This window comes from Ranitomeya imitator, chromosome 7 (assembly GCF_032444005.1).
Source record: "Ranitomeya imitator isolate aRanImi1 chromosome 7, aRanImi1.pri, whole genome shotgun sequence".
NCBI classification, from domain to species: domain Eukaryota; kingdom Metazoa; phylum Chordata; class Amphibia; order Anura; family Dendrobatidae; genus Ranitomeya; species Ranitomeya imitator.
Window position 1 is genome coordinate 108,418,254 of NC_091288.1, and position 15,368 is coordinate 108,433,621.

Sequence of the window (15,368 nt, forward strand, 5' to 3'; positions counted from 1 at the left end):
TTCGCCGTTGGGTGTGGTGCCGAAGAAGGAACCGAACAAGTTCAGGTTGATTCAGCATTTGTCTTACCCCAAAGGGAGGTCCGTGAACGACGGGATAGATCCAGAGTTTTGCTCCGTGGTTTATACGTCCTTTGACGAGGCTGCACGCTGGGTGCATAGTTGTGGGAGGGGCGCGCTGTTAGCTAAGACTGATATTGAGTCGGCTTTTCGTTTATTGCCCATCCAGCCAGACAGTGTGAGGCTGTTGGGTTGTTATTGGAACTGTGGATTTTACATGGACAGATGTTTGCCTATGGGTTGCTCGTTGTCTTGCGCATACTTTGAGGCTTTTAGTTCTTTTCTGGAGTGGGTCGTTCGGGAGGTGTCCGGTTTGGATTCGGTCATTCACTATTTGGATGAAATCTTGTGCATCGGGCCGAGTCAGTCCGGAAGTTGTGACATGGTCTTGAGGACGGTGATATGGGTAGCGGAACGTTTTGGTGTCCCGCTGGCGCCAGGAAAAACTGAGGGGCCTTGCATGAGTCTTTCGTTCCTGGGCATTATTATTGACTCCGTTAACTGGGAATTTCGGTTGCCTGAAGAGAAGGTGGTTGGATTGAGAAACGAAGTGGCTCGGGCGCGTCGCTTAAAGAAGTTGCCGTTGCGGGAGGTTCAGTCCCTCCTCGGCAAATTGAATTTTGCCTGCAGGATTATCCCGATGGGGAGGGTTTTTTCAAGGAGGCTGGCCGGTGCCACGGCGGGGGTTAAGGCCCCGCATCATTTTGTTTGCCTGTCTAGCGAGCATAAGGCTGATTTGGAGGTGTGGGACAGTTTTTTGGCACGGTACAATGGCCGTTCATTGTTGATGGAGGAAGTAGTCGGCAACGCTGATTTGGACTTGTTTACTGATGCTTCAGGCGGTGTTGGTTTTGGCGCCTTTTTTGGTGGCAGGTGGTGTGCCACTAGGTGGCCGGATGAGTGGTTCGCGTCCAGGTTGGTCAAGAACGTCACTTTGTTGGAAATCTTTCCTATCCTGGTTGCAGTCTACTTGTGGAAGGAGGATTTGCGCAATCGGAGGGTTCGTTTTAATTGTGACAACATGGCGGTTGTGTGTGTCATAAACAGTTTGACGGCCTCTTCTCCTCCGGTTATCAGGGTTCTCTGTCAGTTGGTGTTGTTCTGCATGTCTATCAATGTGTACATTACGGCGACTCATGTACCTGGAGTGGAGAATTCTGTGGCTGACTCTTTGTCTCGATTTCAGTGGGAACGGTTTCGGTCTCTGGCCCCCGACGCGGAGGAGACGGGTCTGGACTGCCCGCCGGAGCTTTGGAATGTGGTATCCGGGCTGCAGGACCTTTGATTCACGCGTCTTTGGCACCCAGCACGTGGTCGGCGTATCGGTCGGTATGGTGAGATTGGGAATCTTGGATGGCGTCCTGTGGGGCTACTAACAGGGGCGAGGATCAACTGGGCGCTTTGTTGTTGTGGTTAAGACGCGGCGCGGAAGAAGGGTGGTCGGCTTCAAAGGTGGATAGAGTTCTGGCTGCTTTGGATTTCGGTTTTCAGCTTCGAGGATTGCAGGATTTGACGAAGTTGTTTTTGGTACGGCAGGCTATAAAAGGTTTTCGTAGAAAGGCGGGGCGAGGTGATCTTCGGCGCCCAGTCTCTTTTGGTGTGTTAGAGCAGGTGGGCATGCGTTTGAGGAACATTTGTTTATCCAATTTTGAGATAGCTCTCTTTTGTTTAGCCTTTTCCCTGGCGTTTTTTGGGGCCTTGAGGGTTGGGGAGTTGGTATCTCCCACCACGTTTAGGCGAGGGGGGCTCTGGGCCAAGGATGTGGTGCTTATTGGGAGGCGTTTACATTTCTGGATACGTCGGTCTAAGACTGACCAGGCGGGAAAAGGTAAACGGGTTGAGTTGGGCTCGGTCAGTGGTTCGCTCATGTGCCCTGTTCGTTGTTTTAAGGCGTTTGCTAGCCTGCGGCCGGTTTTGGATGGTCCTTTGTTGTGTCACGAGGATGGTTCAGTTTGTTGCTGTTTTTCGAAAAGCCTTGTCGGAGTTGGGTTTGGACGCTTCTCGTTTTGCGTCGCACTCATTTCGTATTGGGGCCGCGACTGAAGCGGCTCTGGGGGAATTGGCCCCTGAAGTGGTTCAGAGGATAGGGAGATGGGAGTCTGGGCGTTACAAGAGCTATGTTAGACCATGAAGGCCTTGCGTTTTGTTTTTATCGTACACCTGTATTTTGTCGTGTCATTGTTTTGGATTTTAAGTTGTTTGTATTTTCTAGGTCGAACCCCCATGTTGGTTTGGATCGTCGGCCACTCTTTCGTCTATTGGGGCGCAAGGCGAGCGGATGTTCGGCGGGACGGACGTCAACTCGGTTTTTCAAGGGACATGGCCGTGGTGAGGTGGCTGGGTTTTAGGGGTTTGTGTTGGAGTGGCGTTATGCAGGAAGTGCATAAGGGTATTGGGTTGGACAGAACTCCTGATATTTTAGTTCTTCACGTGGGGGGCAATGATTTGGGGGTTCGCCCTTGCCGCGAATTGATCCGGGATATAAAACACGATCTGCTGAGGCTGTGGGTGTCTTTCCGGGATTTGTTAGTCGTGTGGTCAGATATCGTCCCGAGGAGGTGCTGGCGACACGCCAGATCTGTGGAAAGGATCGACAAAGCCAGAATTAAGGTGAATCGGGCTATATCTAGTTTTGTCGTTAGAAACGGTGGTCTGTTCATCCATCATTTTGAATTGGAAAAAAGGGGAGATGAATTTCTTCTGGGAGATTGTGTTCATTTGAATGCGGTGGGCATCGATTTGTGGGCTCTCGGTTTGCAGAGCGGTATTGAAAAGGGCCATAGCGGTCAAGTTTGGGGGGGCCTCGGTACTTGAGGTGTTCAAGTACCTCTCGTTGTGGTGGTGGGAGGGGTCCTTGGAGTTGGTACTAAATTGGCCTGATGGATCCGTCAGGATACGGATTCTTCAGTTGGTGTAAAGTTGGTTTCGGGTCTGATGGTTTGGGGGGATCTTGGCAACGGTGGGCCGGATTCCCAGGTGTTAGGTGGACAATGGTAGCCCTTCGGGGTATTTTGGTGCTCCCGAGCCAGGTGGTTGCGGCTGGGAGTAAATTATGGTCTGGTTTTTCTGTCCACTCTATATATTATGTTTTACCACCAGTTTGGAGCTTCAAGGACCTCCCTACATTACTTTACCGTTAATGTTTGTATGTTTTATAATAAAGGCCACTGTGGCCAATTATTATCCAAGTTTTGAATCCTGTCTTTATTGGGGTTTATTTGGGTACTTGGGAGGGGGCCTGAAGATGGGAGGATCCGACTAAGCTATAGAACAATACCAAGGTCAAGGCTTTGCACACAGTTCAAAGCCATGAAAAAAAGAGGGTAATACAGCTATCCATAGACCATTGAAGTAACAACTTGCGGACCTTATTAAAACATTTTGAAAGCATAGTTGATGTACTCCTACACTCAAAAAGTCTTTGCACAAAGTGGAAAGCCAGGAAAAAAATTACAAATAGGGTCATCCATTCATCTGTAGACCCTTTTATGTGCTGCTGTCATCTGGTGGTGTGGAAAAGTTGCGACTAATACAAATTTTCTTTATTTTTATCAGAGTGAATATACTAAAATAGGTATGTATAAAGTAAAACATGTGTAGCTGTGTATAATTTTTATACTAATAATTGTATACATTTTTAGTGAAAGCCTATCCATAGATTAGGCACTGTCCTCTTTTTGTTGATTTATTTTACTTGTCCCAGTAATTTGTCAACTCTAATTAGCTGCATTAAGCCAAGTGTGTGATAGCTTCATGGCAGTATGGAGAAGCCTATGCAGCCTCGTCTGATATCATGAGCCCACACTCTGGCTGAAATAATCTTCAGCATTGTGTGAAATGGCACCCAACATTTTTTGTATGTTTCTCACAAATCAAATTACAAATGTTTTGAAATCACCAGTACCTGATCATATCAGGAAATTCAACTCAAAGTCAATTTGCTAATATTTTTTTTTCCTTATTCCATGTCAATTAATGACATCAAAGGAAGACACAGCAGACGTTTTGGTCATAATTGGCCTTTCTTAATCTTCAAAAATATTCATACAGCTTTTTTTGGTCTTGAAAAAGGCCAATTATGGCCAAAACAATGCTTGCTGTGTCTTCCTTTGATATTATTAATTGACATGGAATAAAGAAAAAGTTTTTAGCAAAAATTTGCTGTTTTGGTGCGTTGGCTTTCCTGAAATTTATTTTTTGCTTTTGAACCTGGTAGGAGGTCCTGCTGATTTTAGCACAAATTGGTCAATGGTGTAGATGAATCCATTACTTGAGTCAAAATCAGTTTGCAACAGATTGATCTACTGTTGTCTAATTAAAAGATATTGAGACATTCAATAGTTAATTGAGTCACTTTATTTGTTAGATTTACAATTTTGTAAAAGCTATCTCTAAAAACAATGTATTACTCTGCGAAAAGAACTCACTCTGGCATTTAATGCTCCCCAGTCACTGAACCTCCTATACTCTCCAGGTCTCACGTAGTATTGGCGACCCCTATAGTTAGGTTGCTCATAAAATATCCAGTATCCTTCAAGCACATTGCAAGAGTGAATGTCATGGTGATAAAATTTTTCAAAAACATGAGGACAATCTTCTGTGAGCTCCATCATTTCACCTCTCAAGTTTTCTCTCTCATGCAATCTAATTCTGTAAGGTCCATAATGCTTAAAGAAGAATACAAAAAAGGGTAAAGATTAATACCGTAAATTACGTAATTTGTACAAATTTTTCCATTTTTCTATGTTAAATCTTTTCAATGGCTTTCATTTTCTAAAAACAATAAAAACATTTTGCGACTGCATAATAATATATAGATAATTGCAATACCGGTATGTTAATGTCAATTTACATCAGCTGTATTCTACTCTTTTTCATTTTTCTTATGTGACTCGATAGAGAATTACATTGAGTAGCAGTAAACGTAAAAGGGCTGATCTAGTAAAAATAAATCTATATATATTTGCATTTTTTAACTAGAATTTACTATAAGACACACATTGATTTATGCAGAAGGAAATAAGAAAAAATGTCACGCTAGATAAAAATTTTCCTATGGTGTTAGGAAGAATAAGTGATTAATGGGGTTGTCCACTACCTTTGATTAGTTTAAAAAAATTGACAATGGAAGTCTATGGGTCCATGAAAAAATCATACAGCACTCAGATGACATCCATGTGCACTCTGGTTTTTATCGACTGACAGAAAGAACAAAAGTGAAGAAACGTTTTCTTTCCCTCTCCATGTATGAGAAAAACTCGGATCAAACTCTGATGAAAGTCTGATCAGAATAATCAGTCCATTTTTCACATATGTGGAGAAATCGTGTGAACCTACCCATACAGTGTTAGCTCATGACTTCCGTACATGGGGTTAAAATAAATAATAATATGAATCATTTTGCCAAAAGTAAAGACGTTTTAAGGCAGTCCCACATGTCCAGATAATTCCAGTACCGGAAAAAATCGGTACCGGAATTATCTGTGCCCCTGCGTTTCTGTGGCACATCAGTGTGGCACACATGCGGCACACGTGTGCCACCCGTGTGCCCACTGGGTACCACACAGAGCGTGCAGGAGACAGCGCTAAAGTTTAGCGCTGTCCCCTGCATCGTGCTGAAGCCGCGATTCATATCTTCTGTGCAGCAGCGTTTGCTGTAAAGAAGATATGAATAATCCATTTTTTTGGTGGTTTTTCGTGTTTAAAATAAAGCTCCATGTCCCCACCCCCTGTGTGCCTCCCCCCCCCCCCCCCCCCGCTGTTCTGAAAATACTCACCCGGCTCCCTCGTTGGCTGTCGCTGCTTCCTGTCCTGGCCGCACCTTCTACTGTATGCGGTCACGTGGGGCCGCCCATTACAATCATGAATATGCGGCTCCACCCCTATGGGAGGTGGGGCCGCATATTCATGACTGTAATCGGCACTGACATGTCTCCGTGTTTGGCACACGGAGACACGGTCCGCAAAAAAATCAATGACATCTGCACAGATGCATTGATTTTTATGTGTCTACGTGTGTCAGTGGCTCCGGTACGTGAGGAAACTGTCACCTCACGTACCGGAGCCACTGACGTGTGAAACCGGCCTTAGAAGGATTGTTACCTTGAATTGTTGGGGTGACCAATGTTGTTGTTCAGCTTTGACAAAGGTTACAATGTATCAAAAAATGTATATTCAATTAAATAAGAAATATTGAAATGCATCTCATTTATGTGTCATACCTGAGGAATCATGTGACAAGACATAATGGAGTCACTAAATCCCATCCAGTTTTGATAGTCTGGGTATTCCCCGCATTTAAGATAATACTGAAATCCTGTGTAACCTGAGCGTTCATAAAGCATCCAGCAGCCATTTAAAACTTTAGCTGAATTGCATCTACTGAAATAAGATTGCAAATCGCTGTGGTCACTGCTGCATTCATAAGATCCTCCGTGAAAGTCGCGGTCTTCATAGAAAATGATCTAAAATGTAATCATATATAAAGCAATATTGATATATGGATATGCAGAAATCGCACAGCATAGCAAAACTGTACATGTCATGTGTAAATTGTATTCCTGAAAAAAAAACAGCTTTTTTTATAAATAAAATTGACAGTAGCTCTTGCTGTCATAAAGGATCTAAACTTTCCTTAGTGAATACTAAGACTTTCCTTCTCTGCACCATGTCAGAACTATGTAGTTCCTGTGAGACATTACACCATTGGGGTAGGTTCACTTAACTGTATAAAAATTAATTTACAGTTTGATCCACAAAAGTGGGACGGTTTCTTCCTACTTGTCATCCCTGTACAATCCGTTTTTTACAGCAGCTATTAATCATTTACAGGAACATTTTCAAGTTTTTATGTCAAAGAATTGCAATGTATCCATATAAATAGAATGCTACACTGTGGTTCTGGATGGGATCATTTATTTTTGGGGGGCACCCACAGACTTAGATGTTTGAGTCTCATCCGATTTAAGGAAGAAACTGAAATTTTTTTCACCTGCAGATTCGGACAGTGAAAATAATCGCTCATCTGCACTGCAGCATTGACTAACATTGGTCCAAGTGCTGTTCATTGTTTTTCTGGACAGCACTTGTACCAAAAATACAGTGTTGTTAAAGGGCCCTGATGGTGCATTGGTGGAGCTGGAACTGGTGCTTTCTCCACATCATCACTCATAATCGCTGGTCACTTTAAATATCTTATTCCTTGCTATAATGCCAGAGAACAGAAATAACTATGATCCTAACTGTTATACATCTACAGTATATACTAAAAGCGGCCAGTAAGTAGAGATGAACGATCTATTGTCATTTAAATTCAGCAACTTTGCCAAAACCTAACCAAGATTTCGAATTGCAGCAAATTTCAATACTTTCAATGATAGCAGGATTTTGCTAAGCGAACTACAGACATTGTCATGTTGGCAGTGTTATACTGATTAAAATGATACTTTTGTTTTCTGTGTAATCAGTGATAGGAGTTTGCAGTAAGGCTACTTTCACACTAGCGGTTTTTTTCAATACGTCGCAATACGTCGTTTATGGGAAAAAACGCATCCTGAAAGTTGTCTGCAGGATGCGTTTTTGCCACATAGACTAACATTAGCGACGCATTGCGATGCATTGACACACGTCGCAACCGTCGTGCGACGGTTGCGCCGTGTTGTGGCGGACCACCGGGAACAAAAAACGTTACATGTAACGTTTTTTGCTGCCGACGGTCCGCCATTTCCGACTGCGCATGTGCGGCAGGAACTCCGCCCCCACCTCCCCGCACCTCACAATGGGGCAGTGGATGCGCTGGAAAAATGCATCCGCTGCCCCCGTTGTGCGGCGCATTCACTGCTAGCGTCGGTACGTCGGCCTGACGCACTGCGTTGGGCCGAGTCCGACGCTAATGTGAAAGTAGCCTTAATGAGATGCCCCTGCTCTGGGTGAAGGACTGTAGGCAGAGTCTTATCTTCTTGCTCTAAGGGCAGTCCCACACGTCCAGATAATTCCGGTACTGGAAAAATCGGTACCGGAATTATCTGTGTCCATGTGCCCGTGCGATTCAGTGGCATATCAGTGTGGCACACGTGTGGCACACGTGTGCCACCCGTGTGCCCACTGGGTACCACACGCACCGTGCAGGAGACAGCGCTAAAGTTTAGCGCTGTCCCCCCCACTGGTGCTGAAGCCACCATTGATATCTTCTCTGCAGCAGCGTTTACTGTAGAGAAGATATGAATATTCTTTTTTTTGTTTGTTTCTCGTGTTTAAAATAAAGATCTTAAAATACTCACCCGGCTCCCTTGCTGGCTGGTGCTGCTTCCTGTCCTGGCCGCACCTTCTACTGTATGAGTGGCCATGTGGGGCCGCTCATTTACAGTAATGAATATTCGGCTCCACCCCTATGGGAGGTGGAGCCGCATATTCATGACTGTAATCGGCGGCCCCACGTGACCGCTTATACAGTAGAAGGTGCGGCCAGGACAGGAAGCAGCGCCAGCCAGCGAGGGAGCCGGGTGGGTATTTTAAGAACAGCGGGCGGGCGCACAGGGGGTGGGAGGGGGGTGGGGACATGGATCTTTATTATAAACACAAGAAACAAAAAAAAAAGGAATATTCATATCTTCTCTACAGCAAACGCTGCTGCAGAGAAGATATCAATGGCGGCTTCAGCACCAGTGGGGGGGACAGCGCTTACTGTAGCACTGTCTCCTGCACAGTATACGGACTGCACACGGACAACGTGTTTTACTCAGACCCATTGACTTTAATGGGTCCGTGTAATCCGTGCGCTCCCACGAACACTGACATGTCTCCGTGTTTGGCACACGGAGACACGGTCCGCAAAAAATCAATGACATCTGCACAGATGCATTGATTTCAATGTGTCTACGTGTGTCAGTGGCTCCGGTACATGAGGAAACTGTCACCTCACGTACCGGAGCCACTGACGTGTGAAACCGGTCTAAGCCAGAGAGACCAAGGAAAGACCTGGCCACAGGCCGTCACAAAGCACAAACATGTTCCTCATCATAGAAACAGAGAGATACACAGAGAGACAGATACACTGAGAAACAGAGACACAGAGAGATACACAGATACACTGAGACAGACATACACAGAGAGAAACATAGAGACAGAGAGATAAACAGAGAGAGACAGATACACAGAGAGAAACAGAGACAGAGAGAGACAAAGAGACAGATACACAGAGAGAAACAGAGACAGAGAGAGACATAGAGACAGATACACAGAGAGAAACAGAGACAGAGGGAGATAAACAGAGAGATACAGATGCACAGAGAGAAACAGATACAGAGAGAGACAAAGAGACAGATAGACAGAGAGAAACAGAGACAGAGAGAGAGAAAAACAGAGAGATAGAGATGAGAGATAGACAGACAGAGACAGACAGAAAGAGAGCACCAGCATGACAGTGTCTGTAGTTTGCTTAGCAAAATCCTGCTGACAGGTTCACTTTAAAAGATGTTAATTGCTCACAAAACTCATATAGAGAAGAGAGAAAACCCTGCAGATCATAAGAGCTGTCAATGTACAGGAGAAAGAAAGAGAAGACCCGCCGATTATAAGGGCATACACTCTACAGGAGAAAGAGAGGACCCCACTTTCCATAAGAGCTTACACTCCATTGGAGAGGGAGACTTACTCCATTACTCTGGAGATATAAAACAGCCATGCAATGCAAACTACACTAATCTGAGAAACACTGATATGTGCAGCCCCGGCCCTGTCATCCACTGCAAAAGGTATAATAATCCTTAGATGTCCTAGCTGCAGGGCAATATGGAGAGGCCTGCGCAGCAATGCCAATCAAATCTCAAATGTTCAATTTTATGTAAAACCTCAAATTTCAACTCAAACTCGATTATCTGCTCATCTCATATACAGATGATTATACAGAGTGTGCAGACTGTTTGCTATATAATTGCTAAGGTCTAATAATGGCCCCTAATTCTTGCATATTAGGCCTCCCACATATGGAATCCTATTTGGCACTGCATTTGGCACTACATCAAAAGGCAATAATACGTTGTTATATAGATATACCACAAAGTATTATAAAATCAGTCAAGTAGCCTACCAAGACTGTTAATAAAGAAGTCTAAATTGTAAAAAAAAGCAATGAAAATGAAAATAACAATTAAAAAAAATGCTTAGTTTCCTCAAAAAGTTACAATTTATTATGAAAAATCATAATTAGTATCCCTGCATCTGTATTGACTTGGAAATAAATAAATAAATAAAAAGCACTTATTTCTCCCACATTGAAAAAAAGCATAAAAAAAGAATGCCAGCCAACATTTCTGGTTGGGTTATTCATCCCATCTCCCCAAAAAATGCATGTTACCCAAAATATTAACCACTGAGAACTATAAATTGTCCATCAAAATACCAAACCATCACATAGCTCTGCTGACACAAATATAATTTTTTTTTAAAGTCATAAACATAGCGACCCGCAGAATAATCGCTTGCCATATCAATTAGAGTGTGTGATGAATGCCATAATAGAAGCAGAGGAATTGCTGCTTTTTAATAATTCACCAAAATAAAATTAGTTACAGCTATGCAATATATTATTTGACATCCAAAATGGGGTCACTCAAAATACAATTTGTCCTTAAATACATTGATGTCCTGATATTAGTGCATTAAGTCGGGAGGTTTGTAACAAATTGGTAAGAAGGAGATAGTCAATTTTTGGCCACCTGCGAGCAATTAATTTAATTATTTCATTCAGAGAACCTCTTGAAGATGAAAGTGACCAAACTTTGCCATAAACACAATTCACATATCCTTCTACGAGCTTAGATATTCCCACAATGCATGAAAATGATCATAAAACCTACCTTTCCCATTCTGATGTTCATGTGTTGCCTGTTTGCATTCATGTGGCCTGGCAGCAGTCTTATATATGTTGGCCAGACTACCAGACAGCATGTACCAAACAAAGCGTTCTGCACAGTAAGGATAATGTATACTATGTGACAGTGTTTACTGCTTCTGGTATTACTGCTTTTTTGTTTCTCCACTATTTGTAGTCCAGGACTGCTGGTGTAAGTATAGTTTGAATAAAAAGTATTTTTCCAGTGAATCACAACAATGGCAGAGACAAACAGCATTACATACAGTAGACGATCACTGCATAGAGTTATGTCCAGTGTTAAACAGTGCTGATTTTGTCTTTAAGGAAAATAATACTCTTTTTTGTTTGTCCTCATTGTATTCTATATGTCATAAATAGTGTTGAGCAATACCTTCCGATATCTGGAAATATCGGTATCGGATTGGATCGGCCGATATCCAAAAACTATCGGATATCGCAGATACCGATACCGGAAATCAATGCAAGTAAATGGGACAAAAATATCAGAATTAAAATAAACCCTTTCTTTCCTTGTAGGTTACTTCTACATGAAGGAAAACAACTAAGAATAATGTAGGATGTATTGGGGGAGGTGGAGGAGAAATTAAAGGCATAGTGCACGCAATCTAGCTGGATACAGATGGAAACACATCACTAGTAGGAGAAATCAGGAAAAATGAGCTGCACTAATGAAAAAAGGACAATGTATGATTCAGTGATGCACGCTGAGCGGACTACAACCAAATGTGGCTGCAGAACACACTGCAGCTAGAGCTGCACTCACACACAGACCTTGCAGACAGCCGTGAACGGCGCTGCAAGGCTGCAGAAAAGCTCCTCTATCTACTCTTATATAGTGTTTGTATGCTATCTAGCTGGATACGGATGGAAACACAGTAATAGGAGAAATCTGGCAAAATGTGCAGCAGTACAAATGCAAAAAAGGACTATGTAACAGTAAGAGGCAGTGAAGCACGCTGAGGGAACTACAACCAGATGTGGCTGCAGAACACACTGCAGCATGAGCTTCACTCACACACACAGAGACCTTGCAGACAGCTGTGAGGTTGACAGCTGAAGTCAAATGTCTGGATTTTTGTGATAATTTTTGTATTTTTATAAAAATTAAAATTATTTCCCCCCTCATGGAAATGATTGCATAAGAAATTAAAGAAATGTTGTACAGTCGCTTGAGACAAGCAAGCGCACCATCTAACACTGATTTCAGATTTTCTTTCTGTAAAAACATTGTGCTGTCTTGTTTTTGCTTTTTAGTGTAACAAGAATGGTGGAAAAAATATCTAAGTGTAATTCCAATGCGCAGGAGGAGGCCAGTTATACCATATGGGGATGTGCAGATGACCGTACATTGGGTTTGAGTGCAATCCGACAAAACTTCGTATTGCACTCAGACCCATGTTAGTCTGTGGGGCTGCGCACAACCAGCAGAGGGCGCCTCACCACGAATGAAGGTAACTACAGGTCATTGACCTACTTTCCATTCATTCGCTGGGGTTTTACAGGCAGGAGCACAGGTGCATTATAGCAGAGCTCCTGCCTGTAAAATAATTTAACCCCTTCAGATGGATTTACATCGTGGGAAGTGACAGATCATCGGAAGGTATGAGATATTGTTGTTTTTTTATTTTTCCTTTGTTACAGAGCGAGGGTCTTCAGGTGGATTACCAGGATAATAAAATATTCCAACAACCTGTGTTCTTATTTCATTAAAATACTTTGCAATATTGTGGGTGTCTTTTTACCATTTCCTAAAATTGGATTAATAATGGATAGGTGTCATAATTGACGCCTCTCCATTATTAATCTGGCTTAATGTCACCTTACAATAGCAAGGTGACATTAACCCTTCATTACCCCATATCCCACCACTACAGGGGAATGGGAAGAGAGTGGCCAAGTGCCAGAATAGGCGCATCTTCCAGATGTGCCTTTTCTGGGGTGGCTGGGGGCAGATGTTTTTAGCCAGGGTGGGGGGACCAATAACCATGGACCCTCTCCAGGCTATTAATATCTGCCCTCAGTCACTGGCTTTACTACTCTGGCGGAGAAAATTGCGCGGGAGCCCACGCCAATTGTTTCCGCCATTTAACCCTTTAATTTAATAGCTAGAGCGCCCAAATTTTGCACATACACACTACTAACATTAGTAGTGTGGAATATGCAAAAAAAATGGGGATATGAGATGGTTTACTGTATGTAAACCATGTCTCATATCATGTCTGGTTTAGGAAGGAGATAGCAAAAGCCGGCAATTGAATTACCGGCTTTAAAGCTATCCAGCGCTGTATGAAATATTAATATATATACATATATGTGTTTCACTGACATATATATATATATATATATATATATATATATATATACCTATTCTATGTGTACACATTCATTCTACCTGGTAGAAGGTTTACACAGTAAAATATCGATATTTGCAGATGATACAAAACTATGTAAAGCAGTTAATACAAGAGAAGATAGTATTCTGCTACAGATGGATCTGGATAAGTTGGAAACTTGGGCTGAAAGGTGGCAGATGAGGTTTAACAATGATAAATGTAAGGTTATACACATGGGAAGAGGGAATCAATATCACCATTACACACTGAACGGGAAACCACTGGGTAAATCTGACAGGGAGAAGGACTTGGGGATCCTAGTTAATGATAAACTTACCTGGAGCAGTCAGTGCCAGGCAGCAGCTGCCAAGGCAAACAGGATCATGGGGTGCATTAAAAGAGGTCTGGATACACATGATGAGAGCATTATACTGCCTCTGTACAAATCCCTAGTTAGACCGCACATGGAGTACTGTGTCCAGTTTTGGGCACCGGTGCTCAGGAAGGATATAATGGAACTAGAGAGAGTACAAAGGAGGGCAACAAAATTAATAAAGGGGATGGGAGAACTACAATACCCAGATAGATTAGCGAAATTAGGATTATTTAGTCTAGAAAAAAGACGACTGAGGGGCGATCTAATAACCATGTATAAGTATATAAGGGGACAATACAAATATCTCGCTGAGGCTCTGTTTATACCAAGGAAGGTGACGGGCACAAGGGGGCATTCTTTGCGTCTGGAGGAGAGAAGGTTTTTCCACCAACATAGAAGAGGATTCTTTACTGTTAGGGCAGTGAGAATCTGGAATTGCTTGCCTGAGGAGGTGGTGATGGCGAACTCAGTCGAGGGGTTCAAGAAAGGCCTGGATGTCTTCCTGGAGCAGAACAATATTGTATCATACAATTATTAGGTTCTGTAAAAGGACGTAGATCTGGGGATTTATTATGACGGAATATAGGCTGAACTGGATGGACAAATGTCTTTTTTCGGCCTTACTAACTATGTTACTATGTATGTTACCTATTCTATTGTAAGCTGTCAGTGTGATTTTACTGTACACCGCACTGAATTGCCGGCTTTTCTCTCTAACACCGCTGCGTATTTCTCGCAAGTCACACTGCTGGTCCGTGTGTAATCCGTATTTTTCTCGCCCCCCCATAGACTTTCATTGGCGATTTTTTTGCGCAATACAGTGACAAATGCAGCATGCTGCGATTTTCTACGGCCGTAGAAAGCCGTATAATACGGATCCGTTAAATAAGGCTGATAGGAGCTGGACCATAGAGAATCATTGGGCCATGTGTTCTGCGTATTTTATGGATGTATTTTCTGCGCTCATACGTCCGTAAAACTCGCCAGTGTGACGCCGTCCTGATACTGGAGTATCTGAAGAGGAATAACCTCATGACCCAGTATCAGCACGGGTTTACTAGGGACCGTTCATGTCAGACTAATTTGATCAGTTTCTATGAAGAGGTAAGTTCCGGACTGGACCAAAGGAACCCAGTAGATGTAGTGTACATATATGGACTTTTCAAAAGCTTTTCATACGGTGCCACACAAAAGGTTGATACATAAAATGAGAATAATGGGGATAGGAGAAAATATGTGTAAGTGGGTTGAGAGCTGGCTCAGGGATAGGAAACAAAGGGTGGTTATTAATGGAGCACACTCGGACTGGGTAGCGGTTAGCGGTGGGGTACCACAGGGGTCAGTATTGGGCCCTCTTCTTTTTAACATATTTATTAATGACCTTGTAGGGGGCATTCAGAGTAGAATTTCAATATTTGCAGATGACACTAAACTCTGCAGGGTAATCAATACAGAGGAGGACAATTTTATATTACAGGATGATTTATGTAAACTAGAAGCTTGGGCTGATAAATGGCAAATGAGCTTTAATGGGGATAAATGTAAGGTCATGCACTTGGGTAGAAGTAATAAGATGTATAATTATGTGCTTAATTCTAAAACTCTGGGCAAAACCGTCAATGAAAAAGACCTGGGTGTATGGGTGGATGACAAACTCATATTCAGTGGCCAGTGTCAGGCAGCTGCTACAAAGGCAAATAAAATAATG

General features: G+C 42.9%; 1 protein-coding gene across 1 annotated transcript; it reads right to left on the minus strand.

The window, feature by feature from the left end:
- Window positions 1-4,393: 4,393 nt before the first annotated feature.
- LOC138645884 (gamma-crystallin 2-like) lies at window positions 4,394-10,999 on the minus strand. Its single transcript, XM_069735382.1, has 3 exons — window positions 10,914-10,999; window positions 6,279-6,521; window positions 4,394-4,724 (listed from the first exon to the last, which is right to left on the minus strand). The coding sequence occupies exons 1-3, from the start codon at window positions 10,953-10,955 to the stop codon at window positions 4,449-4,451; spliced, it is 561 nt and encodes a 186-aa protein (XP_069591483.1). The 5' UTR covers window positions 10,956-10,999; the 3' UTR covers window positions 4,394-4,448.
- Window positions 11,000-15,368: the final 4,369 nt, after the last annotated feature.

Bases quoted from the DNA above. Each gene is read 5' to 3' on its own strand.
- LOC138645884 (XM_069735382.1), bottom strand. From the start codon at position 10,955: ATGAATGCAAACAGGCAACACATGAACATCAGAATGGGAAAG. The intron at 6,522-10,913 runs GTAGGTTTTATG...ATTACATTTTAG, and splicing joins TGAACATCAGAATGGGAAAG to ATCATTTTCTATGAAGACCG. The intron at 4,725-6,278 runs GTATGACACATA...TTCTTCTTTAAG, and splicing joins CTTGTCACATGATTCCTCAG to CATTATGGACCTTACAGAAT.